Source organism: Pogona vitticeps, chromosome 5, assembly GCF_051106095.1.
Source record: "Pogona vitticeps strain Pit_001003342236 chromosome 5, PviZW2.1, whole genome shotgun sequence".
NCBI lineage: Eukaryota > Metazoa > Chordata > Lepidosauria > Squamata > Agamidae > Pogona > Pogona vitticeps.
In genome coordinates this window covers 115294936-115322463 of record NC_135787.1, presented here as the reverse complement: position 1 = coordinate 115322463, position 27528 = coordinate 115294936, and the positions used below count along the sequence as shown (strand labels likewise).

The 27528-nt window shown below is 39.5% G+C and overlaps 1 protein-coding gene across 5 annotated transcripts in view; it reads right to left on the bottom strand.

Annotated features, from left to right (window-relative positions):
- Window positions 1-305: 305 nt before the first annotated feature.
- Window positions 306-27528, bottom strand: part of GSAP (gamma-secretase activating protein) — a 76164-nt gene continuing 48941 nt past the window's right edge. For 2 of the 5 annotated variants that reach the window (XM_073000704.2, XM_073000706.2), the window contains 15 exons: window positions 26620-26689; window positions 25290-25372; window positions 23653-23706; window positions 21467-21595; window positions 20146-20198; window positions 19713-19744; window positions 17045-17106; window positions 16712-16807; window positions 15282-15352; window positions 12299-12393; window positions 9294-9413; window positions 6997-7058; window positions 2657-2761; window positions 2315-2408; window positions 306-1154 (listed from right to left, as the gene is read on the bottom strand). In XM_073000704.2, the coding sequence (XP_072856805.2) occupies window positions 1063-1154; window positions 2315-2408; window positions 2657-2761; window positions 6997-7058; window positions 9294-9413; window positions 12299-12393; window positions 15282-15352; window positions 16712-16807; window positions 17045-17106; window positions 19713-19744; window positions 20146-20198; window positions 21467-21595; window positions 23653-23706; window positions 25290-25372; window positions 26620-26689 (1218 nt within the window). In that variant the 3' untranslated portion in view covers window positions 306-1062. Of the gene's footprint in view, window positions 1155-2314; window positions 2409-2656; window positions 2762-6952; window positions 7059-9293; window positions 9414-12298; window positions 12394-15281; window positions 15353-16711; window positions 16808-17044; window positions 17107-19712; window positions 19745-20145; window positions 20199-21466; window positions 21596-23652; window positions 23707-25289; window positions 25373-26619; window positions 26690-27528 lie in introns of all 5 variants that reach the window. The other 3 variants (XR_012087465.2, XR_013545666.1, XM_073000705.2) reach the window with 3 other exon arrangements.

Sequence of the window (27528 nt, the reverse complement as noted above, 5' to 3'; positions counted from 1 at the left end):
TTGAAGCCAGAAGTAAAATTACATCAGTTTAAATGTAGGAAACTGACAATTTTCCCCACGGGAGCCCATTTTTTTTTCTAATGTTACAGATCATAGTTAAGGAAACAAACCAGAGCAGTTAGAGCTGCTTAAACATTGTTGAGAAATGCAGGCAAAGACATAAAGCTGCTTTTAAAACAATAACTTCATTTCATTTGACAGTCAAATCTATAACTGCAGTCAGTAACTGCAATCTAGTCTAAATTAAACATGCCTAAATCCTTTTTATGTCCATGGAAGAAATGAATGCAAAGAGCTTTCTCTCATACTTCTACTAATGAGATTTAATAATGTTTCACAGTTAGGATACAGTCATTCCCACTGAAGGTTAACAAAGCAAAATGTTGAAATAAATACACTCTAGTAAAGCTTATTCCCTTTGTAGTAGTTAGGTATTAACTGCAAAATATACACAAGAGGTACAATATGTTACAATGGGGTGGGTTACCTGTGGCCTTCCAGTTATTGAATGGGCTACAATTCCCAGCAGCCCTAGACATGTCAATGGTGGGAGCTATGATCTAGCAACATCTGGAGGGTCACCTATTTACAAAGTCCTTGGTTATTTACAAGATTAACATCTATTTTCAAAACCATTTATTATTTCCCCTTATTTACAAGGAACTATTTTTATTTACCATCCAGTATTTTCGTATTGCCCAAGCTCAAGTGGCCTCAGCGATGCATCAGTATTAGACCATACCAAAAAAATCACCCTTTCAGCATCACTGCATACTTAACAATTCTTACATATAAGAATTTGCATCAAAATTGTAAGTACAACAGACATATTGACAATAATTTGGAAACAGCTTGTGGTTGCTTTTACAGCATGTCAACATCAGCAGTATATACCATTAATGATAGTGTCATGACTCCAAACCTTTTATTTAAGCAGCAAGGGTTTTAGTATCTGTCCCAAAAATAATCATCCTTCCAGTTTTACAGCTGTTTTTAAAATCCACTTGTTATGGATACATGTCAAAACTGCTTAATTGGTACCACCATTTTCAGGAATCAGTACTAAAGACCTAGGAAAGCTGTAGTGTGCTTCAGGGCCAACTTTTCAACAGATCTTGCATTCATGTTCTCTTGTTCCACCGAAGCTGCCCATCCTAAGAAAATCCACAGAGATCATTAAGATGACAGGCTTTGTGTTGATACTGATAAAACACTAACACAACTGAAGTTGTGAATCTCAAGTTATAAAGTTTCTTTTTAATAATGTAAAAAACACACTGAGTAATTTAAACAGTAAAAGAAGACAAAAATGTGGTGACACTTTGAAGACTAACTTACATATTTTTAAATGTGAGCTTTCTTGGCAGGTCCACTTCATCAGACTTGTCCATGAAAGCTTGCATTAAAAAAAATAAATGTTAGTCTTCAAATTGCCACCATGTTCTTGTCTTTTTTAAAAACTTTTTTTAAAATTTTGTTTTCACCTATATATAATGCTTGCACAGACTAACACAACTGTCTCTTCTACAACAACTGACTAATATGTTTTTATTCGTAATTCAAAGCTGTAAAAACCAAACATGGGTATAGTTGGCAGTAATTATCTCTCCTAGCTGATAGCAACCTTTTGCCCTAATACTAGAGACACAGCTCTGAATTCAAAATTAGTGCCAACTAGAGAAGACCCACTCATTTCAATGAAACCTAGGTTACTCATGAGTAACAAGCCCCATTAATTTCAGCATAATACTAGATCTGACCCATTCATAAAATCATTACCTCTGAAAGACCCACAATGTATTTTAACTATATTTACAATACAATACAGGATGGGAGGCGCATTTACCAGTCTAACTCCAGCTGAGGTTATAGTAGCTTACTTAGGTAGTTGAATTCATTAATGCTATTTTTTAAAAAAACATCACATATGTGGCTTGTATTTTACCATATGGAAGCTTCCATTAAATCCATAAAACAGATTAGCATTTATTTATTTATTTATTTATTTATTTATTTTGATTTCTACCCCACCCTGACAGCATCTACTCGGGGCGGCTAGTTGAGCCAATAGAGGTATGCTGTTGGTATGGAAAGGGTCAAGGTGCAACTGATGTGATGTGGAAGAAACCTTTCCTTGTTTAACATCATTAACATGTGAAATGGCTCCAACAGTGATGAATTTGTAACATATCAGTGAAAATATCCCTCTCTGTATTAGTTAGGGCTTTCTGTTACTCCAGATGGACAGGGTAATTATAAGATGATGTGTATTTTAAAACCAAAGAAGAACCAAGCAAAACAGTGCGGGAGTTACCTTGATGCTCCACTTCCGCTAATATACTGACCAAATAATTGAGTGGAAGAAATTCGATTTGATATGACAGTCTGTCCACTACTAGCCTACTGTGCTGTAAAGGAAAATACGTTTCAGATTAAGTTGTTCTGTTACCAATGAAATTAGAAACTTTTACCATCTAGGCCTCAGTTTTTTCAGGAGGTCTCATATTCTTCACTGTGGCCTGCCCTCTTCTGCTGCTATGCCATCAGGAATCCAAACACTGCATGCTCATTAGTAATAACTATTGATTTACATGCTTCAGTGCTATTCACTGGAACTGACGTCTGGGTTTATTTCCAAGAGTCTTCACATTCTTACCTGTTTATTTCTCACTTTCTCAAGCAAGAGTTTAACATAGTTCCTTGCAATCATATTAGAGGTTATAGGATGATTCCACAGGTGACAAACCTTGCGACCCATTCTCTGTAAGCCAAAAGAATATGATAGATAATTAAAACTGTGAGAAGCAAAAGTTTCAGAGGCAAGCTGTACCTTAAAGATAAGCTATTATTAGAGCTGTGATCATGTCAGTGTTCAAGATGTGTAACTGAAGCAGTCTTTCACATATGAGAAATCAGACTTATAGAAGAAAAACTGTGCTTGTGATCTGAAAGCGAATCACAAAACAAAGGAAGCTAATCTGTAAATCATGGGAAGTAAGAAAACCTCCTGCAGCAACCACCACACACTATCAGAACTAAGGGATTTCCTCTTGTAGTTATTGGCAATGTGTTAAAATATAGTTGGGCTCTCAGATACTGGACATGTGTGAACAGCCGGCATTCAGTCGTGGTAGATGGAGGTCTTTCGGCAAATGGTTTGCTTTCCCCTGGCAGAGCAAAATCCAGCTTGCTCAATGCATCTTTTAAAGCATCTTTCTTTAGACTTCAGGACTCTTTTAGGTAGTGGCTCAAAAGGTCATTCTGCTAGTACAGCTCACTGGGCTCTACTCACCCAACACACAAAGCTTTGCCCCGCCGAGTGCCAAGTACCTGCATCTCATTTTTCTTATTTGCCCACTTCTAGTCCCCAAAGAAAGCATCAAGCCCATCTCTTACTGGTTGCATGAACTGACAGGTGTCACAAACTGACAAAAGATGACTGTTCCTAACAAGCCCCATAGAATGGAAGGAGCAAAATATAAACCAAAACAACTAATTCTGGTTCCAAACCCAGATTAAAACATATGTATCTGTTTTAAAACCATAAGCTTTAAAAATGACTTTAAATGCAACATTATGGCCTTGAAGACATGCTGTTCAGTTGAGTCCCTCCAACAAAATGTAGCAAGACAGAGCCAGCTTTGTTTTCCCAGGCATCCAAATAAAGAATCCTTTTCTGTCAGAAAGTTCAACTATTCCTTGCTTCTTTAAATAGCTGTATTAGCCAATGGGAAAGAATGCAAGATGCAGAACTAGGTTTCACATGTCACCGAGAAAGAGAGAGATTTTATTTATTTATTTATTTATTTATTTGTTTGTTTGTTTATTTATTGAATTTATACCCCACCCATCTAGTTGACTGACTACTCTGAGATGCCTTTACATTGACCCTGGCAGTGCCTAAAGAGGAAATTCCTAAAGATGCTTCATTCAGCCCTATATTACAGGAGACAAACATGTTCATAACCTATGTACAAGGGACAGGGAGCTCCTGCTATTTCTTTGTCCATGTATCCACCTTCAAAAGGGTTTCCCCCCTCCCTCCAGCCACAACGTAGTTGAGCACATGGCCCAGAAACAGACTGCCAGGATTAAAAGCCAAGGGAAACAAACAAGTGCCAGTGGCTGGAAAGCAGTGACAACAAACCTACCTCTAATCAACAAAGTGCAGTCCTCATATTGGTGTGCATGGCATGAAGAAAACTTTGGCTGGTGAAAAATATTTAGTAGATCTAGCATGTTACAGTTAGCTTCTACCCTTCTACCCACAGCAACGTGTAAATCTTTGCAATTCCCTTCCAATAACCTGCACCAAGAAGCTGAATACACATTCACAGTTATTGTGCAACTACTGTACTGTAAAGCCTGCAAAACACTATGCAGGTTATTTCCCCTCTTTAATTAATTCTTGTTAGGGATTCATAAATCACTCGATTTTGACAGGGGAGATATTGTGCAGCCAAATATCTCATTTCCATATTTCAGTTGTACTCTAATTGCACTCAAAGTGAAATGAGAATAGTTGACATGTGCAAACATTGCATAGCACATTTGTTAATACAGCCGACTCCTGTAAGCTCCAAAGGTAAGCTCCAAGCTATTAGTTGGAGCACGTACTGCGTCAAATCCGTGATGCTTGAAATATGAGCCAACAATTTCCCTAGTGATAACGTTCTGTTTCGTCACTGGAACGAAGTTTACATTCATGCCTTTCCAACCAAAGAAAGGTAAAGTGTTTCAGTTAATTTGTGGGAGGAATGCTATTCCCTCTCAGAAACAAAAGCTAAACAACTTTTAAAAGAAGCTTAATTTCTCACTAATTTTCAGAAATCATTACAGCAAAAGGTTTCTCCAATTATCTTCATAAACATCCTGGCAGATCCCTCAAAACACACAGAAACAAATCCTTAAAATATATACAGTGGTGCCTCGCTTAACGAGCGCCTCGCTGAGCGATGAAATCGCTTAACGAGGCGCTCTGGGCCATCGCTGGAGCATTCGCTCAGCGATGGCCCCTATGGCGATTTTTCGCTTTGCGATATTCGCTAAGCGATTCGCTTAGCGAATATCGCATAACGAAGCGGGGGAGAACAGCTGATCGGCGGTTCCAAAATGGCCGCCGGAAGGTCCACGCCGCATTTTCGCGCCCTGCCCTCGCTTACCGAGGGCGCGAAAATGGCGGCGCTATGGAGGAACATCGCGTAACGGTGAGTTTTAAAGCCATAGGAACGCATTGAACGGAGTTCAATGCGTTTCTATGGCTTTTTTATTCTGTTTAGCGATGTTTCGCTATAGCGAAGGTTAATCCAGAACAGATTAACCTCGCTATGTGAGGCACCACTGCATTAACATGTTCACATACAGGAATAACCCCCAATGAATCAGTGGGAGTGTGATCAGATGGGCATTTAGCCTGCTGTTTGGAGTGCTGCAGGGGACAGACGGTGTAATTAGACAGGTTCTTTGCTGGAGCAAACTAATCTGCCCCCAGAGTATTCTTACCCTGTCTGGTCCCTGTCAAGGGGCTCTTATTTTTGGGGTGTGGGTATGATCGCTGTACGTTGGTTCAACCTCCAGCGTGTGTGAGATTGCTGGCAAAGGACCTCTTTCAATTTGCCAGTATTGTGCAGTGGCTTCATAAGAGAGCTGCTTCGTGATACAAGCAAATTAAACACTTTCTTGGCTCCACGGAAGTGTTCAATTTTCAAAGACAGCACGGGGAGGCTCCCTTAGGAAAACCAAACTCCTCCTGTCCTTGTGTATGTGTGTGTGTGTGTGTGTTGGCTTGGCATTTTAAAAGGGGCAAGTGAAGCAGCAGCATTGAAGTGGGATTTTTGTTTGCTTCTCTCAATTGGCTCTTTGAGAGAAAAGCAAACACACACACACACCTTGTTGCCCCCTCCAGTCTCACTTCTGATAGCCGACTGTGCGTCCTGTCCTGTCAAGTTCGAACTGACTTACAGAGCCCTTAATAGGGCTTTCAAGGTAAGTGAGATATTTAAAGAGTGGTTTTACCAGTTCCACTCTCTCAGTGAGTTTTCATGGCTAAGTGGGGATTTAAACCCTGTTCTCCAGAGTCCTAGTCTGTCACTCTATCCACTACACCACACTGGGAATCCAGTGGTATCCACTGGAAATAGCAGACCAGTGGGGACCAATTAGGGTTGCCTTCATGTCCATATTTCATTTAGATACAAATACAGTGGTGCCCCGGATAGCGACGATAATCCGTTCCGGATTAATCGTCGCTATCCGGAAACACTGCTAAACAGAACGAAAAAAACCCATAGGAACGCATTAAACGTTGTTTAATACGTTCCTATGGGCTCCAAACTCGCCACTATTCGGAAATCCTCCATTGCCCCGCCATTTTTGCCGCCTCGGTAAGCAAGGAATCGGCGCGAAAACACTTGCAGCGGCCGTTTTGGGCACCCGGCGGCCATTTTGGAACCGCCGATCAGCTGTTTCCCGATCTTCACAATGCGAAGATCATCGCAATGTGATGTTTAGGCTATTAAAACATCGCAATGCGATCGCATTAGCGATCTAAAAAAATAGATCGCTATGTGGATTCGTCGTTAAACGGTGAGCTCGTTATTCGAGGTACCACTGTATTGCACCATGCCGTACCTCCTAGTGTGACCCTATTTAGCTCAGTCTATCCTTGTTCCAAAAACAGGCATGGAGACAAGCCCTGGGTTTTACATCTGGTAAATACAGTGAACATCAGGCTGTTAACACTACTTGAAATTACCTGCAACTGTTCTTGAGTGGGAACCTCTCACTCCACCCTCAGGCTGCACTGTGCTCCAACGACAGCTAGTGTGGAATTGGTTACTACTTGGGTCCCGTATTTTTCATCCCCCTATGCCCCATTTCCAGTACTTATATGCATTTAAGGGAATAAATAATATTTGTTGACCCTAGCCATAAGAGCAAAAGTGAAACTCACAGTCAATGCATCTGAAACACCTCCACCCAAACAACTGCAGTTACCTCGGGAAGCCTTGTGAAGATACTCAGTTTGAGCCTCTCATTCTTTTCACTGTTGTCAAGCTCTAGAAGAAGATCCAAGAGAAGAAAAGAAGAAAAACATGCTGACTATGCAGAGGTTGCTTAGGATTCTTGTTCAACTTAATGAACCCCTACTGGCACTAGCTTTGTGAAATTTTTAGCATATTCAGTCCTTAGGCAACCCTAGAAAAATAGACCAGCAAACTACTTCTGAGCACTTTATACCTAGGAAACCCTGGCAAAGGTCACCATAAGTTGGAATTGACTTGCAGGCACATCATTTGTCAATCATTTCCCTTATGCAGGAACACCATATATGCCAAGTTCCATGTTTAAGTTGTTTCTGTAAGTCTATAGCCGGCAAGCTGGTGACAGTAATCTTGACCAATCCTAATGCACAGAATAGATTCCAGGTAACAACATACACTTTGTTGGACCAAGTGACCAAGGATCTATTGGGTAGTAGAGGCCACACATTTCCCCCTGTGCAGAATCAAGGATAGAAGTGGAAACATCTGCTGAACCAACACAAAAGACTATTCTTCAGCTCAGTTAGATTTTAAATGTTATGGAATTATACTTCAGTGTCACTGCAAGGCAATAATGAGGGAACAAATCCTAATTAGCCCTTCCTGCTGCTGACTCTGACTTCCCTTCCATTGGCCACCATGCTCTATCACTCTTCATCAACACCAGCTATCACCAATGTATAAAATCCTGCCAGCAAAACAAAACAAAAACAAAACAAAACAAAAACAATTTTAAAAACCCTTTTTTCTCTCTCATACATGATATTCCTGGCTTCTGGGAATCTCATGGAGAGCAGTATACAACAAGTTGTTTACCTTCTAGACTTATGAGAGGATTATAAAATCTACTAAAGCAACTGACACAAATAGAAATGTTTAGAGTGAAGATTTCCAATCTCATTCATATCGACCAGATAGGCAGGATATAAATAGAATGAATGAATGAATGAATGAATGAATGAATGAATGAATGAATGAATGAATGAATGAATGAATGAATGTTTGGCGCAGTTGTACTGGGTTATAAATTACAGAGTGAACACCAGCCAAATAAAGGCACAACGTTTTGGCAAAATTTATTTATTTACTTATTCATTCATTCATTCATTCATTCATTCATTCATTCATTCATTCATTCATTCATTCATTCATTCATTCATTCATTCACTCAAATTCTGCCAAAAAGTTGTGCCTTTATTTGGCTGGTGTTCACTCTGTAATTTATAACCCAGTACAATGGCACCAAACTTGTTTGCTGAGATAGGAAAACATAGCTTATGTTTATCGGTAACCCCAATGAAATACTGGTTCAGCCTGAAGGGGTAAGACTAATAAAGAGCAGGATCGCAAGAAAGAGTGGGAGAGCTGAAGAGGCCAGAGCTGCTGTTGCCCCTTGGACTGGTGAGGCCCTTGACACGTTGGTTTAGGGCTCTGAAGAGTTCTCCTGTGGAGCTGATTCTTCTACGTATTAGATACCCAACCCAGTTGAGGAAGCTGTCTTGGATTACTATCTGAATTTGAATTCAAAGGGACACTTGAACTTTGCAATTCTACAAGTAACATCTATATTGGTGCTCTTGCCAAGCACTTGGGTGCAGGAATTCTAGCATTTTATTGTTATAATTGCTCATGTTCTCTGTTATACTGTATAACTGTGAATAAGAAAAGACACATTTTGGGAAATTGTTTTTGCAAGGTTCATCAATAGGTATCTAAGTAAGCATATAGCCACACAGAATTCAAATGTGTTACAATAACAGCAACCTGAAATAAGTTGTGAAATACGTTTGTTATCATAGCACTTCTATGCAACTTGCACAAATACATGACTGGAACTTCAAGGATGAAAAAGGCATTTGAAAACTAGCACATGCAGCCAGGAATTCCAGTAATCACCATCAAATTTATCTGGAGATTTTCCTTTCCTTTTTTTATCTTCCTTCATGGAAATTAACTGGCTTTTACTTTCCAGGCAGAAGAAACATGTTAAGCAAGAATATTTTAATATTTCAGAAACACGTGCAAGCAGGTATGCCTTCTTTCAGACTAAATGTTCTGCTACTCCTGTAATGAATGGAAATCCTCTGCTGCTGGCTTCTGCCATATTCTGAAACTATATATTGTACGCAAAGTGTGATCCTTGCTGAAGTCACTTCCCCACAGAAGAAGGTGATTTATTTCCGAATTACAATTGTCACACAGATACACATTCAGAGGTGCTCCTTGTCTGGTGTGCAAAATCCAGCTTACCTTTCAAAAGTCCCATAACATACTTTTCTGTTAAAAGCAGCACTCCATGATCAATGTAATGCAAGAGTGTGTGCAAAGGGAGACACTGCCCTCCCAGCACCATATGCAAGGTATGAAACCCTGGATGGAAAGAGACAGACAGAGAGAGAGAGAGAGAGAGAGAGAGAGGTAATGGCATGAACTCACACGTTATTCTGTAGCAAAAACACTTGAAGAGAATTTAGTAATGATTAGTTGCAAGTATGATTTCTATGAAGTCATTCCTAAAGGCCACCACAAACTGTGGAATTTCTGAAGAGGAAATGGCCACTGTTTAGGATTCTGACACTACAGCACAAATCTATGGGAAGCATTTCAAAACATAACACCAGCCTACTTCAATATGTAAAACAAATAACGGCTCTTCCAGATGCAGCATTTGCTTCACATTAAAGACTAGGTTTTGCACTCGTCTTGTAGGGAATTGCCCCAATATTCAGCTTCCATTCTACCTCCTTGGTTTTGACTCAATTCATTTTTTCCCCGAGTTCCTGTACCCCATTTTCCCCTCCCCAAACCCTGCATTTATTTATTTTTGTAGTAGTTTGTATTTGGGGGTGGAGGTACTTCTGTGACATTTCACTGGTGATGTACTGTGAAAAGCTGAAACTAAAAGTCAAGGAAGCACACAGCGGCAGCATTTTTTCACACAGAAATCTGTCTTCCAGATTCCAGGATCAATGAAAGTTTTCTCTGTTGTCCCTTTCTCTTTCCTCCTAAAATTTTGGGGCTCATTTTCTTTCACTCAAGTCCCAGTGCTAGGTACGGCCAGGCAGACAGAGCCCTTGTAGAAATTAATCATAAACAGTGAAACAATCAACTCTGTTAAGAGGTAGCATTAAATACTACTCTTTGCACATTAAAAAAAACACCTTTCTAGTAAACCTACATGTCATCTGTTATTACAGATCACCAAGAACTGCTGTAACAGATTCAAGAATTTCATGTTTCTGGTCAGATCCAAGCAAGCCTCTTTACCCAAAATGTGGTTATGTAACCACTCATCATGGCCTCATAAATGACTGAATGATTAGCCAAGTTCTCTTGTGAGAACATTCTTAATTGGATTAAAAGTCAGGCTGAATCTATTCAGTCTCATTACAAGCCCCTTGCCGTTTTGGCAAGTGGAGGAGCAACATGGGATATGTGTTGGTGTCAAGAAGTTTCTCCAAAGTTTCTTCTTAGACAAAACTGCTACTGCTAATCATATAATCAACATCACATGACTGTCCTTGAGATGGGTTATAAATTCCAAACTACTAGCTGAGGAGTGGCTTGAAACCACCCCTTTTCCTCCATGGGCCTTTTACAGACTGCACTCATTTCCAACTAAGAAGCTGGCGTGGCCTCAACATGAGCAATGTGGCTTTGAGGCATTAATAATAGCATATAATTTTGGAGATACCCACAAGTACTTGATGCACAGCCTTGAAGAAGATGATTTATTATTGAAAGCTCACTGTTTCTTTTTTGTTTTTTATATTCTTAATGGCCGATTAAAGGCACCACCTGTTCCTGCATTTGTATCACAAGAACTCCTTTCATGGATGGAGCCCCTCCCCAAATCTCACTACGGTCCAAAAAGCATTTGCTCAGAAGAATAGTAGTCAAGAGGCTTAAGTAACCAAAACAGGCTTTCAAGAGAGAAATATCTAGAACTCTAAAAGTATCTGAATGTCAAATGTTAACATAAAATGAAGTCATAATAGAGTTTGCCATTAGGCAAAGGTTATGAAAACCAGTCTTGGGGGTGGGGTTCTTTTCAACATGAGGTACAGCAAGGGATACACACATGAGGTACACACTCATGTCCAGAGTGTGGAACCTTTTGTGAATACTCACCACCTTCATTTTATGTAATACATTTGTATTTCCCACCCCTTCCATGAAGGAGCCTAAGGCCATTATAGATGGGGTTTCTGCTCTTTCAACAACCCCGAGAGAGGTTTGCTCAAAAACTGATTTAGGGTCACCATAGCCGAGAGCATGAAACTGATCAATCTGCTGTCTTTCCAGTCCCAACCTCAAACTCTAACAGTTGAATGACACAGACTCTGGCTAAGGGTCAGATCATGCTATGGCAAGTACATGCTTCCTTCTCTTACTTATTATTATTTATTAAAATTATAACCCCCGTCTAGTGGCAAACCACTACTCTGGGCAGCTACAAAAGAATTAAAGGTACAAAAGACAGAAATTAAAAACAATAAACAAGAGGGAGGAAACCAACCCACATAAAACCCCAACTATCTGTCATACACTACATAACTCTCAAGGCAGTGGAAATAAGAGCAACAATGAGCAGTAAACAATACAAATAGGGCTATCACAGAATAACCTGATAATTAGATTAAAAATGAGTAAGGCTCTCAAAGGTCTAGGTAAAAAGCCAAGTTTTAATTTGCTTCCTAAAGCCAAGGAGGGTGGGGGCCCTAACGCACCGGAGGGGAGTTCCACAGCAAGGCGACCACTACTGAGAAGGCCCAGTTCCTAGCTGCAGCTTCCAAACCCCCTTCAAGGGCAGGCCCAGACAGAGAGGATTGCAATAGCCAATCTTCAAGCTTACCAATGCATGAACAAGTGTTCTTAGAAACTTTCTGTTGAGGTAGGGGCAGAGGTGTGCAATCTTTCTGAGATGGAAAAAGGCAGATCTGGCTACAGCTGAGATCTTCATCAAGAGAGCCTGTTCCAGAAGTACGCTGAAATTATGAAGCTGATCCTCTAAAGGGGAGTGTGACTCCATCGAGACCAGGAAACATACCCCCTAAATGATCAGGGTGCTCTCCTAACAACACGATCTCTGTCTTGTCAGGATTCAACTTCAGACTATTAGCCCTCGTCCGGCCCATAACTGCAACATCATCTCTCAATTCCTTCAGAGCTACCTGCCTGAGAAACCTGACATGGAAACAAAAAACATATTTATATCCCAATTATCGGTTACAAAATAAAAGCAGATGGCCTACCTGGAGGGAGAGGCATACACATTTCCTTTGCAGACTGTAGAACCTGACACATGACACGGAACACAGCAAGCTCATCTGAATTTCCTGGCTGTCTCCTGCATTTAAAAGAAACCAGAATGAAATAGCGGAACAGTACAACCGTAAGCATGCGCGCATGCATGCGTGCGTGCGTGCGTGCGTGTGTGCGTGCGTGTGTGCATGCATGCATGCATGCATGTATGTATTTTTACATCCTGCCTTTCTGGATCCAAGGCATATCATAACATGAACTGAAATACTGATGAACACATTTTTATAAAAATTTTAAAACTATTAAAGCAATCATATGAAAAACAAGTACTGTGTTAAAACTGTTTCAAACCACACTGCACACATTCTCAAGCTGCACTTCAGGACCCCAACATATTTAATTTCTGCTACACAGTGACCACAGTCTTACTGGTGTTCTTCTAAGGTTTGTGTAACTTGTCGTGGCTAATTGACACGGTGCTGGGGAGCATCTTGCTTGTGCATGTGACGAAGATGTAGTCTGGCACCCTGTCAATTAGTCACGGCAAGTTACACAAGCCTTATGCAAACATCAATGGGATTTTGGCTGGTCTCTCACAGATCTACCTACCACCCAAGTGGGGAAAGTTGGAATGGCCTTGTCATTAAAGAGCAAAAGTATGCTGGATATGGCATGGTGATGCTGTTGTAAATAAAAATGGGGGGAGGACAAACTATTGGACCAGAGGAGGACAGTTAAGCTACACATTATAGACTCTCCACCACCTTCACAGGGTGTTAAGATGTGCAGCAGGGTGGTACAAGTCAGCAACATCACCAAGCATCCCACAGAGATGGAATAAGGGAAGGACTAAAGAGATTTTTTACTGCCAAAAAGACAAACTTAGTTTTTCCTTTGAGAGATTTGCTTTCATGTTTCTAAGCTAAATAAGCTAAAAACAAGCCATAAGAGATGGATAAATCTTTCAGTTTTGGTTCTTCTCTTCTTCAAATCCATAGTCTGGTTTTATTTCCATTGTTTTTACAAACTTTGAAAGTTCTCCAAAGTATGCATTTGGATAACATCCTTTTTTTAAAAGGTTTCTATTAATATTCAAACACATCTTTTGCAGAGTTCTCCTAAGCTACTGTTTTTTGTACACACTTCACCCCTTTATGTAAATATATTGGCAAGCCAACTCTCCTCATACATCATAGTTTTGAATTTCAGGAGGGCAGCTGTGTTAGTTCATTGCAGCAAAAGCAGGAGATAATTCTATGGAACCACGAAGACTAACAACTGCTATTTGACCTTGCTTTCCACAGATTCCAACTTACTGTTTCAAATAGTGTCAGGAATATGATGCAATTGATGAAGTGGCCACATATCACAAGGGTAAATAACAAATAAAAATTGCTCTTCAAGATGGCACAAGACTCTTCTGGATCCTTAACGTTAGTTTCAGTAACAAGCACTTTTGTGCAGTTTTGTTAATATGCACATAATGCCTAAAAAGCCATGAAGTACACCTGCCAATGAAACACAATTGGTCTAAATTTGATTGGTGAATCACTGTAAGTTTAGAAGTTGGCACAGGCATTTGTTGTTGTGCACTTAAGTCAATGCACAACAGCAAATGTTGACACAAATTTCTAAACTTGCAGCAATTAGCCAATGAGATTTATACCAGTTGTGTTAACACAGATTTTAAAAACTCAGTAGGACAATCAGCATATTCCTTTTCTTTAAAAATGCAGTTTCACACGTGTGTTCTGAAGTCACACAGCATTAGGATGCAACTGTTACGTTACACTTTTAACCTGCTCAACACCTCAGTTACATTGTCCACATTAAGGGGGAAAATACCTGACTGTGAATATTGACTTTAAACAAAGAGTCAACCATTGTGTTTTGTCTTTAAGCTTATTAATGATAGAGAAACCCCCCTAGAATTTATGAAATGTGTTAGTTCTGGGCACAGAATTGCCTTATCATACCAAGCTGTTGCTCTTGCCATAATGTTACTGTGTACTTTGATAATACTCAAAACATGAAGCAGAAATATGACTAGAAGAAAAAGTGGCCAGGATTTGTTTTTAATTAGATGGCATATTTTATTATATGCTTAGCAATTAACAGAATTCTCCAAGTAGTGTAAAATATATTGTCTCCATATGGGGTACACTGATAATACTACCAAATCTAAATGATGGAAACCATTTTGGGATCTGGATTACTGGAAGGCAGCACTGCACAAAGCTTTCATTGTAATGATGCATTTATACGCATCTCTCTTCTTGTGTTATGAGCAACTCTGAACATATCTGTAAGAACTGGCAAAGAAATAAAAATATTAGCCTTATTAAGTAATACTAATAAAGTGATAATATATATATTTTTGTTTTTCCTGCCCCATAAATGGGATCTATAGGAGCGAGGCACATGGACAGATCTGACGGGATTTCTTTGAAGTTTGAATGGCAGATCTCTCTATGCCATAGCAGTAACTGCTTCAAAAGGTTCTATAAAGTTCAAAGGAAGACGACCATGGGGCATGCACAAAAGCAGTTGTGCAGTTCTTCAGCCCCTGGCCATTTTGTTTTATGACATCAGCAAAATGTCAAATAATACTCCCTAACCTGAAATGTATTTTGGGAACAACAGATTCTTCCCTAAAATCTAATGCCACTATTGCAGCTATTCCAATAATACAGGTTACTGAGTTTCAAAAGCAGAGCACTATGTAGTTTGGAGGGTGTTGAGTATAAGCAACATATTTACTCTGTCTAGATTATAGATAACAAAAACATTAAGCATATATTTAAGTGTGCAAAAACACGATCAGATTTTTAATTATTTAACAATTCTACCAATGTGTGGGGCCATAAAATTATGAAACCATTCCACCAGATACAAAACAAAATAATTCCTTTGTGTTAACTACCATCCCTTTGAGTTAAACTGAACAAGGCTTAATAGAAAATGACGGCTTACAGTGAGGCAGCCCCAGAATTAAGATTATATTTCTTCCAAACTTTTTCCAGAATCCGGCATATGAGATTCAACTAGAAATGAAGAAGAGGGAAAAGGGCATTTGAATTCTTATATGAAAGTGTGTCATACAAACATCAACAATACACACTTTTTGGGCAACAAATATATACTGAACTCTGGGGGACATAACTTTGAGTGAACATAGGTTGCTCTCAATGGCAGCAATTTTTGGACATTTCCACTCAATTCAATAGGGCTTACTATAAAGCAATATACTTGTAACTCACTTGTAAACACAGATAGGACTGAACATGTTCATAATGTGCATTCACAAACAAGCTCCTTTATTTATATAAACTGAATTTTCCATTGTGTTATTATGTGAGACAATTTTTGAGTAGATTTATATCACAGTCTTGATGTTTTAGTCACTTAAACTTGGTTAAATGGGGACAGGATTGGATAAAAAGCACCTTGCTTCACTAAAAAATAAGATGCACCTTTGTTTAAATACTAACGCTCTGTAAAGTAGTGTGGATAATTGGCAAAGAAATCCACTGGCATCATAACAATATAATTGTGTGCCGTCAAGTTAATTTGGACTTATGGTGGCCCTTTCCAGGGTTTTCTAGGTAGAGAATTCACTGAAGTGGTTTACCTTTCCCCTCTTCTGGGGTCACCAACTTGCCCAAGGCCACCCAGGCTGGCTCTTCTGAGATGCACAGTGGGGAATTGAACTCCCAAATTCTGGCTCTGCAGCCAGATACCTACCGTATTTTTCGCTCCATAAGACGCACCTTTCCATAAGACGCACCAATTTTTTAGGAGAAGAAAACAGGAAAATATAATCTGTTTTCTTCGCTCCATAAGACACACAGACTTTCCACCCCCCTGTTTTGTGGGAAAAAAGTGCGTCTTATGGTGCAAAAAATACAGTAACTCACTGAACTTTCCAGCCAGTCACTGGTATCATAGGTGCAAGGAAAGCTGAACAAATGCTCAGTGTTGGATGAGCTCATAGTGATGAAGAATCAAAATGATGAACTGGAAGGATGGGTCCAAAGGGCTGTTTGCACAGCAGGAAGTGTTTTGGGGATCACCCAAACTTCTGCTCATCCCTTGACTTTAGCCGTGTTCCTTGCCCTACATCCTACACTGTTTCCAAGTGTCTCCTAACCCTCTGGAACTGCTTTTTAGAGAATCCAAGGTGAGGACAGAGGCTCTCTTTTTTATTTAATTGTTTTCATTGGGGGGAGCTCTTGAAGGCCACTCAGAGTGTGGATCTGATTTACTAACTATTATTAGCTCAGAGCTCCAGGGATCCAGAAGAGCTGCAGAAGCTCTTTTGCTACCACCTATTGATTGGCAACTATATTGCAACACCACCCAATAAGGCAGTGCATTGCTCAGCAACGATTTCAAAAACAAACCAATTTTGAAACATAATCCACAGCTATGTGTTCAATCTTCTTTCTGCCAAAATACTGCAGATGCCTCATGAGATGATCTTTCAACTGTGCAACCATCTGTAAAAAAATAAGCAGATTTCTAACATTAATGACAAGAGGCATGCACATGCCCTAAACAATTAAGTTAAGAGATATTAAAACAAATTATATACATGCCTTCACTGAAAGAACCAAATTAACAGCTGAATATTGCCTATCACTACAAATAATTGATAATTTACTCTTTACTAGCACAATCCTACATATGTTTTGTCCAGATAAAAATTTCCAGAAAAAAATCCTGCCAACACATACCAGTCCTGTTAGCAATTGCTGCTGATAATCCTCATCTTGCAAAAGAGAAACTAGCCCTTCTTCTGAAATGAAAGGAGAGGAAAATATTGTTTATCTGTGCTATTCAGTCAGAGACCTTTTGGAAATAGGGCCCACATTATCTCACTGTAGAAAGAGACCAGAACTTTAACTGTGCTTTGACTACTAGAGACAAGAAAGAAGTGATCAGAAGTTTTATTTATATAACGGTATTTAACCCAAGTACACGATAGCACCAAACATTTCAAAAATATCTACAAGAGAATGTTCTGAAGCAGAACAAAATCTAGTATCCTTGCTTTAAAAAAATAAGAAATCACAGGCTTTGAAAAAAGTTGAGAGACAAAGTCATCATATTTTAACCACCACAAATGCTATGGCTTAGTGAGTGTAACCCATTTCCTTCATCTATAGGATCCATTTGACAGTGTTTTCATCCAGCTTCCTCAAAATGGGTAGCACCTTGTAGTTCTGAGAGAGGAACTGCACCTGCTTCTGCTTCTCAAGATGACACCCGTGATCAGTATCTAGGATAAACCCGACATCCTTAATTCAGGAGTCATGCCTCTCTCCTAGCAATCCCAGATAAAATAATAAAGTTGTGCCCAGCTGTGCAAGAAGACACCAGCCGAGAGCTGCTTTCCCCTCAAATTTTAGAAAACCAACAACATTTTCTGACAAAGCTGTTCTATAAACAGGCCTATAGCATGCAGTAAAATCCTGCCAACCACCAGAGGCCCTTTAGAGCCAAAAGGCCCAGGGAGCCCAGGGAACAATACAAAGTCCTTCTTGTTCTGAAGCTGACATTTGTAATTCACAGCATGCACAGAATCCTTGAAGGGGACAACAAATGATTACACTGTAGGATGGCTTCTGTTTAATATTGGCTCACTTGAGCATAATAAGAACTGCAGCCCATGTTTTGCATCATCAATTTTAACTGAGATTAATTTACAGATAATTTGAAATAAAACTATATAATATCAGCTCATTCTTTTGTGGCCACTGGGGTACTGAACTCTCTAGTACTGATTTTTTTTAATGATAGGATCCTGAATAGACTAAATCTATCTATCCATCTATCCATCTATCCATCCATCCATCCATCCATCCATCCATCCATCCATCTTTATTTATTTATTTATTTATTTATTTATTTATTTATTTATTTATTTATTTATTTATTTATTACACTTACCTAATCTGTTTATTTCCATATATAAATCCCACTTTTCTCCCAATACACAAGGAGGCTTACAAAACGGTTTAAAAAACTGATACAGATAAAAAAGGTGAATGTAATAAATTCTTATTAAATGTAATTTTGGCATTAAAACAATCACAGACTTTAAAAAAAGTTAAAAGCACATCAGAAGAGAAGCAGAAGCAGGTGCAGTTCCTCTCTCAGAACTACAAGGTACTACCCATTTTGAGGAAGCTGGATGAAAACACTGTCAAATGGATCCTACAGATGAAGGAAATGGGTTACACTCACTACGCCATAGCATTTGTGGTGGTTAAAATACAATGACATTGTCTCTCAACTTTTTTCAAAGCCTGTGATTTCTTGTGACATCAGAAAAAAGTAAAAGATATAGCCTTCCCCTCCCTGATAATTAAAAATGTCTTCCTCAAAAACTCTTTCAGTTGCCCAAAGCCTACATAAAGAGGAAGGTTTTAGCGGCTGGTGAAAGAGCAATGAGGAGGGCAGCCCAGCCTCTCTTGGCAAGCAGTTTCACATCCTCAGAGCAGCCACCAAAAAGCTCCTCTCTCATGTCCTCACCAGATGTGCCCGTGTGGCAGTGGGAACAACAGCATGGCCTCCTGGAAGATTTTTAAAGACAGGCAGGCTCCTAAAGTAAGATGCGGTTATTCAGTGAGCATGAATCACAACCGTACAGGGCTTTGGGTCCAGAAACAAACCAGTAGCTAGTCAAGCTGTTGTTCTGTCCTCTGTGTAATTAGCACCAGTCAGCAGTGTAGTTGTAACCATTTTGGAGTGAGTGACATCTTCAAACACTATCCAGAGGCAGGCCCATGTAGACTGCGTTACAGTGATCTAAAGAGGACTGATCTAAAATATGTGTCAATGTAGCCAGATCCAACATCTCTAGGATTGGATGTGTCATCCTTAAATGTAATTATGTATTCCAGCAACTAGAAATCCTGTCAGCGCTAGGATTGTTTTGCCTCAAATATCAACATTAATACTTTATTGCTTCATAGCCAATCAGGCTTTATGGATAAACAGAGATTAGTCTTAAAAATAGTATTTGGCATCTGATATAAGTACATATAAATAATTAGAAAACATAAAATAACAATAATAATATAGGTGCAATTTTATTTTGTTGTTTACTATCTTTGGCAATACTATTCTGAACAAAAATAAAGCAAACATGTTCACTTGTTTCCCAAGGCAGTCTCTTCTATCATCCTACATAAAGAGCAGCATTTCTGTGTTTTACTTTGAAAGCCACATGCTTGCTATATACACTCCATCTACCACACATTTCTTTTTCAACAATCCTATATGATTCATGCTATGTCTGAAATGTCAACCTACAGTGATTAATGGCAAAGGATTTCAGTATCAATTTTTTAAAAATACTATTTGTGGCCACTCAGCATTAGTATATGCTTGACATACCTGTTTTCCATGTATTTAAGCTGGAAAGCACCCTAACACAAAACAAACAAACAAACAAATGTTTCTGAGGTGTTTCAAAAGGAATTTTGTTTAAATACATGATACAGAAAACTAAACCAGCAGCAACATCTGATTAATTTTTTGTAACTGAAAACAACAGAAACTGAAAACCTGGCTAGCAGAAATTAATAGGAAATGTCTTATCTCTCACAGTGAGGATCTTATCCAAAAGTTGATTTCTAAGAGCAGTGAATTGTCTAGGCATCTACAGATTAATTTCAAAACACACTGAAAACTGTCAGATATCCAAACTTTTGGTTGTCTTTCATTTAATCAAAACTAGTACAGTAAGTTAATCATTATTAGAAGCCATGGATGCTTAAATTGGAAGACAGGTAGGTTATGCATAAAATAAATAAGTAAGCCAGCCTACCTTTTTGCATTTTCAAATACACTTTTCATATATGTTGTTCCCTCTTCCATTTTCTAAAGCAAAGTATAAAGTATTTGATTTGAGAATGTTGTGAGATGCAGTTACCTTTATTCTATTGACATGTAACAAAACCCTCAACTCTTTAACAGTTTAATAAAGTTCTTCTCCCAGCAAGAGTTCTAGAAGATTCTGCCTCATTGCTGAGGCACACAGTCAGAGAATACCAGACGTGCCTGAAAGGAAAGGGGTGTCCTCTTCAGAACACATCAGGGCCCAGCTCATGACTCTACATGAGCCTCCTCATTTCCCTTCCCTCTTCTTATCTAAATGGTAGTCTCAGAACCAGATGGGCTTGATTTCTTCTTGCTTTTGTTAACAAATAATCGTACTTAGAAGAAGTCACCGTTCCACAAGTGCAGGTGTAAGAGGAAACTGTGGCTAGTTTAGAAGGTGATGTTCTGATGTCCTTCTAACATCAAGCCAAGCAACAGGCTGAGAAGCAGGAGTACCTGAGGTTCATGTAGACATAGTCACATGTAAGGAAACCATAGTTTATTATTAGAGCTGAGCTGACCCTTCCACTGACCGAAAAGCTAGATTAAAAAAATTGTGTCATTCAGTCTAGGCCAGTGGTTCCTAACCTTGGGTCCACAGATGTTCTTGGACTACAACTCCCAGAAATCCTGACCAGCACAGATAGTGGTGAAGGCTTCTGGGAGTTTTAGCACAACACCGGGGGACCCAAGGTTGGGAACCACTGGTCTAGACTGAAATTAAAAGTAGTACTAAAATAGAATTACTAATCTCAAAATAAACAATTTCTGAATGAGGGTTTTCAATTATTAGTTGATATGTAAATCCAGATCAAGCTTATGCTACTGCTTTATCCTTTTTGCTCCAGGAGATAAGCTTTTCCACCCACATTTAACCAGCATATCAATTAAAACTGTGTGTCATGCTGTCAAGTTTTCATTTTCAGATGAAAGAGAAAGGGAAAACTGGGGGAAATGCATCATTCCTTTATATGGGAACAATACATTTCTTCAATATGGGGTCTAATTATTACAACAGCATTGCACGTCGACATAATGCACTGTGATGAAGACTGTTTCTGAAAACTCCCTGAGGAAATCAAATACTTCAACACTCACTCCCTATAACAATTCAGTTACAAAAGGTAAACACAGCGTAATATAAAACATATTTTGATTCCTGGGACTTCCAGTAATAGGTTTATGGAAATAGTTCTATGCGATCTGATCAAACTGCAAATGCATCGATATATTTAAGAACACAGGATTAATTTCATAGATTCAGTTACCTCATCTGAAAGCAGCTTATGCCATTCCCTCTTAAGAACCTTGTAGTTGAAATGCAAGTGTGGCTCAGCGTACTTCACACATTCCAGGCTCAGATTTAGTTTTTCCCAGAAGCCTTTGCAATTTTGTACCTCAAATGAATGAGAGAGAGGTTTCCTCATTTTTATGCTAATTATTTCTTCCTATTGCAAAAGTTATGCAAAGCAAGGTTAGGACAAGGGCAGAGTCAATGGTTCAAAGCAAATCATACGTATATTATGTTTTGTTTTGAGGTGCTCTCCTAAGTAGTGAAAATTGTTTGGCATTGCACATGCTTTTCTTCACCTACATAACTTGTATTTAGCATGCTTTGTTTTATAATTAGGAAGCGAACACAGCTCAGTTTGCAAGTCTGATTGCTAACGCACATTTTTCTGAGGAAATTCTTAAAAGGGTTTGAACATTAATTACAGAGAATAGCTGCACCTCTTAGGTATCTACTTTGACCCTAGGACTAGATCAGGGGTCTCCAAACTTTTCAACCTGAGGACCACATATTATTATTATTTTTCACATTTTTCAAGGGCTGAAGGAACACATGTGCGCACGCACGCATGGGTTGAAGGGAACGGACCTAAGCCTGTGGACCTGAGCCTGCGACATTCACTAGGCTGGATAAAAAAGCAAAGTGGGCAGGAAGTGGCCCGCGGGCCATAGTTTGGAGACCCCTGGACTAGGGGCAAATTCTCTATTCAACAGCTAACCACTGAACTTTTTCTCTCCCCCTACATCCTTCTGTGTTGTGCCCTCTATTTCAGATTGTAAACCTGAATAGAGATACTGTTTTATAACATACACTGCAGATTGGTCTGGAAGCCTCTTTTTCATCTTCAGGGCAGAGGTATAAATACAAATAAACAAACAAGCAATAAAGTCACCTAAATAGGACTTTTCACTGCCCAAGCCTGAGGATTTAGTTTGGTATCAAAAATCACAAGTCCCAAAAGTGATAAATGAAGTATATACAATATCCATTTTTCTCTGTGATACAGAAACCCAAGAGCAGCCTGATCTGAAGTCTATCACATGCTACCTGAGATAAAAGCAGCAATTTCATCATTGATATACGTTTTTGACCGTGAACTTGCTTGACAACTTAATTAGCGCAAATTGAATGTTTGGACCACTAAAAAATTGGACCACTAAAAAATCACATCAAGATGCCCCGCATGCACCTTCACTGAAATGTTAACCTTCACCAGATATCTATAAACCTGGAATATTAAAGGGGGAAACCAACATGGATTTCACGAGCCATAATCCCAAATTCCTGCTTTGTCCTGCTTAGAAATTGTCCATATAAAATCTATGGCACTTTGGCTTTCAGGTTGTTCAGATGTTCATTCCTCGGTGAGGTAAAATTGTGAACAGTAAAATCATTACTAACTTTAAATGCTCAAATCATTTCCTATATATTTGTTTACAAAATCCTATGTTTCACATCAAGTCTGTTCTTTGATAGAATTTTTGAGAAAGAAAATGGAACAGTTCTGCCCTCTAGGGGCAACTTTATGAAACACTGAGGACACTAACTAGTTCTTTTCTCCCCCCCCCTCCTTTTCTTACCCTCTTCAATTTTATTTGGCTTGGTTTGGCTCATTGTAGCTTGTTGGTTGCAATTTATTTTTGGGAATGGGATGGATAAACTGTGGTTTCACTTAGGATCAAACTTAACTAGGGTGGTGAACGTTCCTAACTGAGCCATGATGACAATTTCTAATTGTGATTTGAAATTAAACTATGACTAGTGTAAAACTACAGAGGGCAGGAATCAGCAGAAGGAAAAATAGGGTGGTTAAGCTATGTACATCTGTTATACTTCAGCTATTTCAAAGATGCAATATGGAATCACAAAACAGTTTTTAAAAAGGTAAAAGTTCATGTTTAGTGAAGGAAGGAAGGAAGGAAGGAAGGAAGGAAGGAAGGAAGGAAGGAAGGAAGGAAGGAAGGAAGGAAGGAAGGAAGGAAGGAACAGTAGTATAAGCAATATGTGAAGAAAAGAATTTTAGTATGTATTAGTACATATTTAATATCTTGCTTTAATCCTGCTTGCAGACAAAGTAAAAGGCATCTTTATTTTCCTTTTATAAATACACTACAAACACGCCATTTGCCATCCTGATAGCAACAATGGTTGATGGAGACTTACCTTTAAAACAGGTAATGAGATAATGTTTGTTTTGCATATAATCCCAGGTATGTGCTGCAAAGAGGAGATGGTGCATAAGATATATTAATACAAAATAAGTATGTTGGAGCTGTTGTTCCTCCTGGCAACTAACTTTGATTTTAACCTGGGCAACAGTCAGCACAGAAGAAGGTGAATACTATTCTCATCATCTATATCCTCTTTTGCAAAAACAGATATACAGTGGTGCCTCGCTTAGCGAGTGCACCGTATAGCGATGTTTCCGTATAGCGATCCCTTTTTCGGGATTGCAATAAGGAAACATACCCGATCTTCGCAATGGGGAAAACCCGCATTGCGAAGATCGGGTATTGCGGCGGCCATTTTGGAGCCGCCGAACAGCTGTTCGGCGGCTCCAAAATGGCCGCCAGAAGCCCGGAAATGGCTGCCGGCAGCCGTTTTCACGCCCTGCCCTCGCTTAGCGAGGGCGCGAAAATGGCTGCCGGCAAGGGGAATCCTCGCTGAACGGGTAAGTAAGCAAGGTATTGGAACGCATTAAACTAAGTTTAATGCGTTTCAATACCTTTTCCCTACCCGTTTAGCGATGATTCCGCATAGCGAGGGTTAATCCAGAACGGATTAACCTCGCTATGCGGGGCACCACTGTACCAGTATTTATACACCAAAAGTTCTTCTTTTTATGTGATGTAAAAATGTGTATCCAGTGATCAGTGTGGACAGAGTGTCATCCTTGGTTCTGGGAGGACCTGTGTTGAAATCCCTGCTATGCCATGGAAAACCATGAGGGTTAGGGCACTAGTAAAATATATATTTTACTTGTCTTGAGAACCCTGTTAGGTTCCCTATAAACTGGTACTGATTTGACAGCGCACAACACACAAAACATATACAGTGGTGCCTCGCACAGCGAGGTTAATCCGTCCCGGATTAACCCTCGCTGTGTGAAACATCGCTGAGCGGGGCAGAAAAGCTCATTGGAACGCATTAAACATTGTTTAATGCGTTCCAAATTGGCTGAAAACTCACCGTTCAGCGATGCTTCTGGGGTCCGGCAGCCATTTTCGCGCCCTCCCCTCGCTGAACGAGGGCACGAAAATGGCTGCGATCAGCTGTTCCGTGGCTTCAAAATGGCCGCCGGAACAGCCGAAAGGGCCAGGCGCAGCGTTTTCGCACCCTTGATAAGCGAGGGGAGAGCACGAAAACGCTGCGTGCAGCCATTTCGGCTGTTCCGGCAGCGTTTTCGCGCCCTCCCCTTGCTTACCAAGGGCGCGAAAACGCTGCACCCGGCCCTTTCGGCTGTTCCGGCGGCCATTTTGAAGCCGCGGAACAGCTGATCGGCGGGTCGCAAAGCGAAGGTCGGTAAGCGAACCGCTTACCGCCCTTCGCTCTGCGATTTTCGCCCATTGGGGCCATCGCTGTGCGATCGCATTAGCGATCGCAAAAGCGTCCTCGTAGAGCGAATTCATCGCTCTACGGGGCGCTCGTTGTGCGAGGCACCACTGTATGGCTATATTCACATAGCAACATTAAAGCTGGGATAGTGGTGGTCATGGACTCTGTTTTCCATTATAATGAAAACCTAGTTTGGGGCTTGTTTATTAACAAAAATACTTCTTCAGTTTTAAATACCTTCTTACCTCATTCCAGTACAGCAGTGATGTGTATGGTAAAAGCTTATCCAGATTGGCGGCCTCCAGACACATTGTCCAGTATAAAGAAGCTGAGTGTATAAATACAGAACGTTTAGTGAACATTTTTAAATAAATGAGATAAAACTGTATAATTTCATACTCTCACTAATTCCAAACTTTATTTGTCTGTGATTATGGGTCCCTTAGCACTAGTCTCAGGACGTTCTTACAGCTCAGAGAGGAGAAGAAAAGGCAAAGGAATAATCAGAAATACAGTAGTGTCAAAAATACCAGCCTAGTTGTTATCGTGACCGAGATATGGGCTTCCAAACGTCTTTGTAAAACACAGAACTTAAGGTATATAAAAACCCTCTATGAAATTAAAGGAAGCTATTGGGTCTTTAACTATGAAAAGTTTGAACAGTGAAGAAGCCGCACTGTATACAGATACTGTACTATAAGAAACAGTGTTACTAACTGCATATATGTCTTCAAATGCTCTTACTGTCTTAAACATTCTAAACATCCATCAGTGTAATGTGATTTCACAAAATAATTTTGATTTCTAGTGGCCATCCTACTGCCATAAATTCAATCTGAGGGGATAACGGCCCTTAGTTAAGAAACTATTGTTTGTGTTTCCTGTCAGACACTAGTCATGTGACTGAGCATCTCAACAGAAATTTAAATGCTGATTCATAACTAGTGGCAATTTACTAATGAAATTTACCCTGATGAACACAATGCCTGCATAACTGTTCAACTGCCCATGTTTTATTATTTGTTACATTGCACAACTATAATAGTTTTGTGTTTTATAGCATTTGGGTCTTGGGCTAAATGTTACTCTCAACTAGAGTGCACTCACTGAATCAATGGGCTTCCGTAAATGTTGATTTAATAAAGTCCCAAAAGTTCAATGGGTCTGCTCTACCTGAGATAAACAAGAAGAGTCTGTGAAAGGACTGCTAATCCAGAGTGTTAGTCTTCATGATGTAACAGATGTGCTGGCTAAGAAGGAATAATGGTAACGCCTAAAGAAGCAAGACAGAACCTCCAGCTTATTTCTGTTCACATATCTCAGAAGCTAACAAATCAGCTTCATCTTTCAATAAGCACCTCAATTAATTAATTAATTAATTAATTGACTGATTAAATGTTTATCTTGACTTTTTTCTTTAAAAGAATCCAACGTGGCTAATGAATTAATTACGTCCTATACGAGTACCAACTATACTAACATTGCTGAACTTACAGGTAAAGAAAAGCAGTATTAAAAACTCCAAAATCATGGTGCTTTCTTACATCTATGCTGATATAGCCCTACAATACCTACCAATTATAAATTCTTGCATCGGATCAAATGTAAAACATGTTGGTGCATTCTCTGATATCCATTGGATTATCTGTTAAAATAGTAAACAAAATGAGATGTGAGTTTTTTAAATTCACATTTAAAGTATTAGCTATAAACGCCTGCAGAAAAATTTGGAATTTAGGGGAAAACTAAATCCGTGCTAACTATTTCTGAGCAAACAGAAAGAACCAGGAAAAGGCTGTGTGGTCCCCACAACTTCATAAATGTAAGAGTGGGTGATACCTTTTATTGGACCATAAAAATCAAATAAATTGTAAGCTTTCATGGGAAAAATTCAACTTCTTTAGGCTTAGAACAACCCCTTCATGGATAGTGCAGAAAAAATTGTAGACAAGATTCCAAAAATTGGTGATACATGTCTGTGAGTGTCAATGTCAGTCCTCTTGAGGCTGCAGTCTCAAGATACTTTGAAGCGTGGTTTGGAATTTTTAAAGCCTTTTCTTAGGACCAAAGGTTGCCAAATTACTCTGTAACTGTGCACAGGTACTGCAAACATTTTTTTTGTTCTTGCAATCCCAGAAGGCTAGTAGTCATTGTGACTAGACTTTAAGGCCCAATACATGTGAATAATTCTCTGTTTTCCTCTTTCTCCTTCCACCCATCTGGGTGAGCTCCACTGTATTTGAATGTCTTGGATGCAACTAGTCAAGGAATACACAGATACCATGGAATACAGTGGTGCCTCACATTACGATTGCTTTGTTTAACCACAAAATCGCATTACGATGAACTTTTTGTGATCGCAAAACAATGTTTCCTATGGGGGAATTTCGCATTGCAATGATCGGTTCCCTGCTTTGGGAACCGATTCTTCGCAAAATGATGATTTTCCAACAGCTGATCAGCAGTTTCAAAATGGCCGCCTGG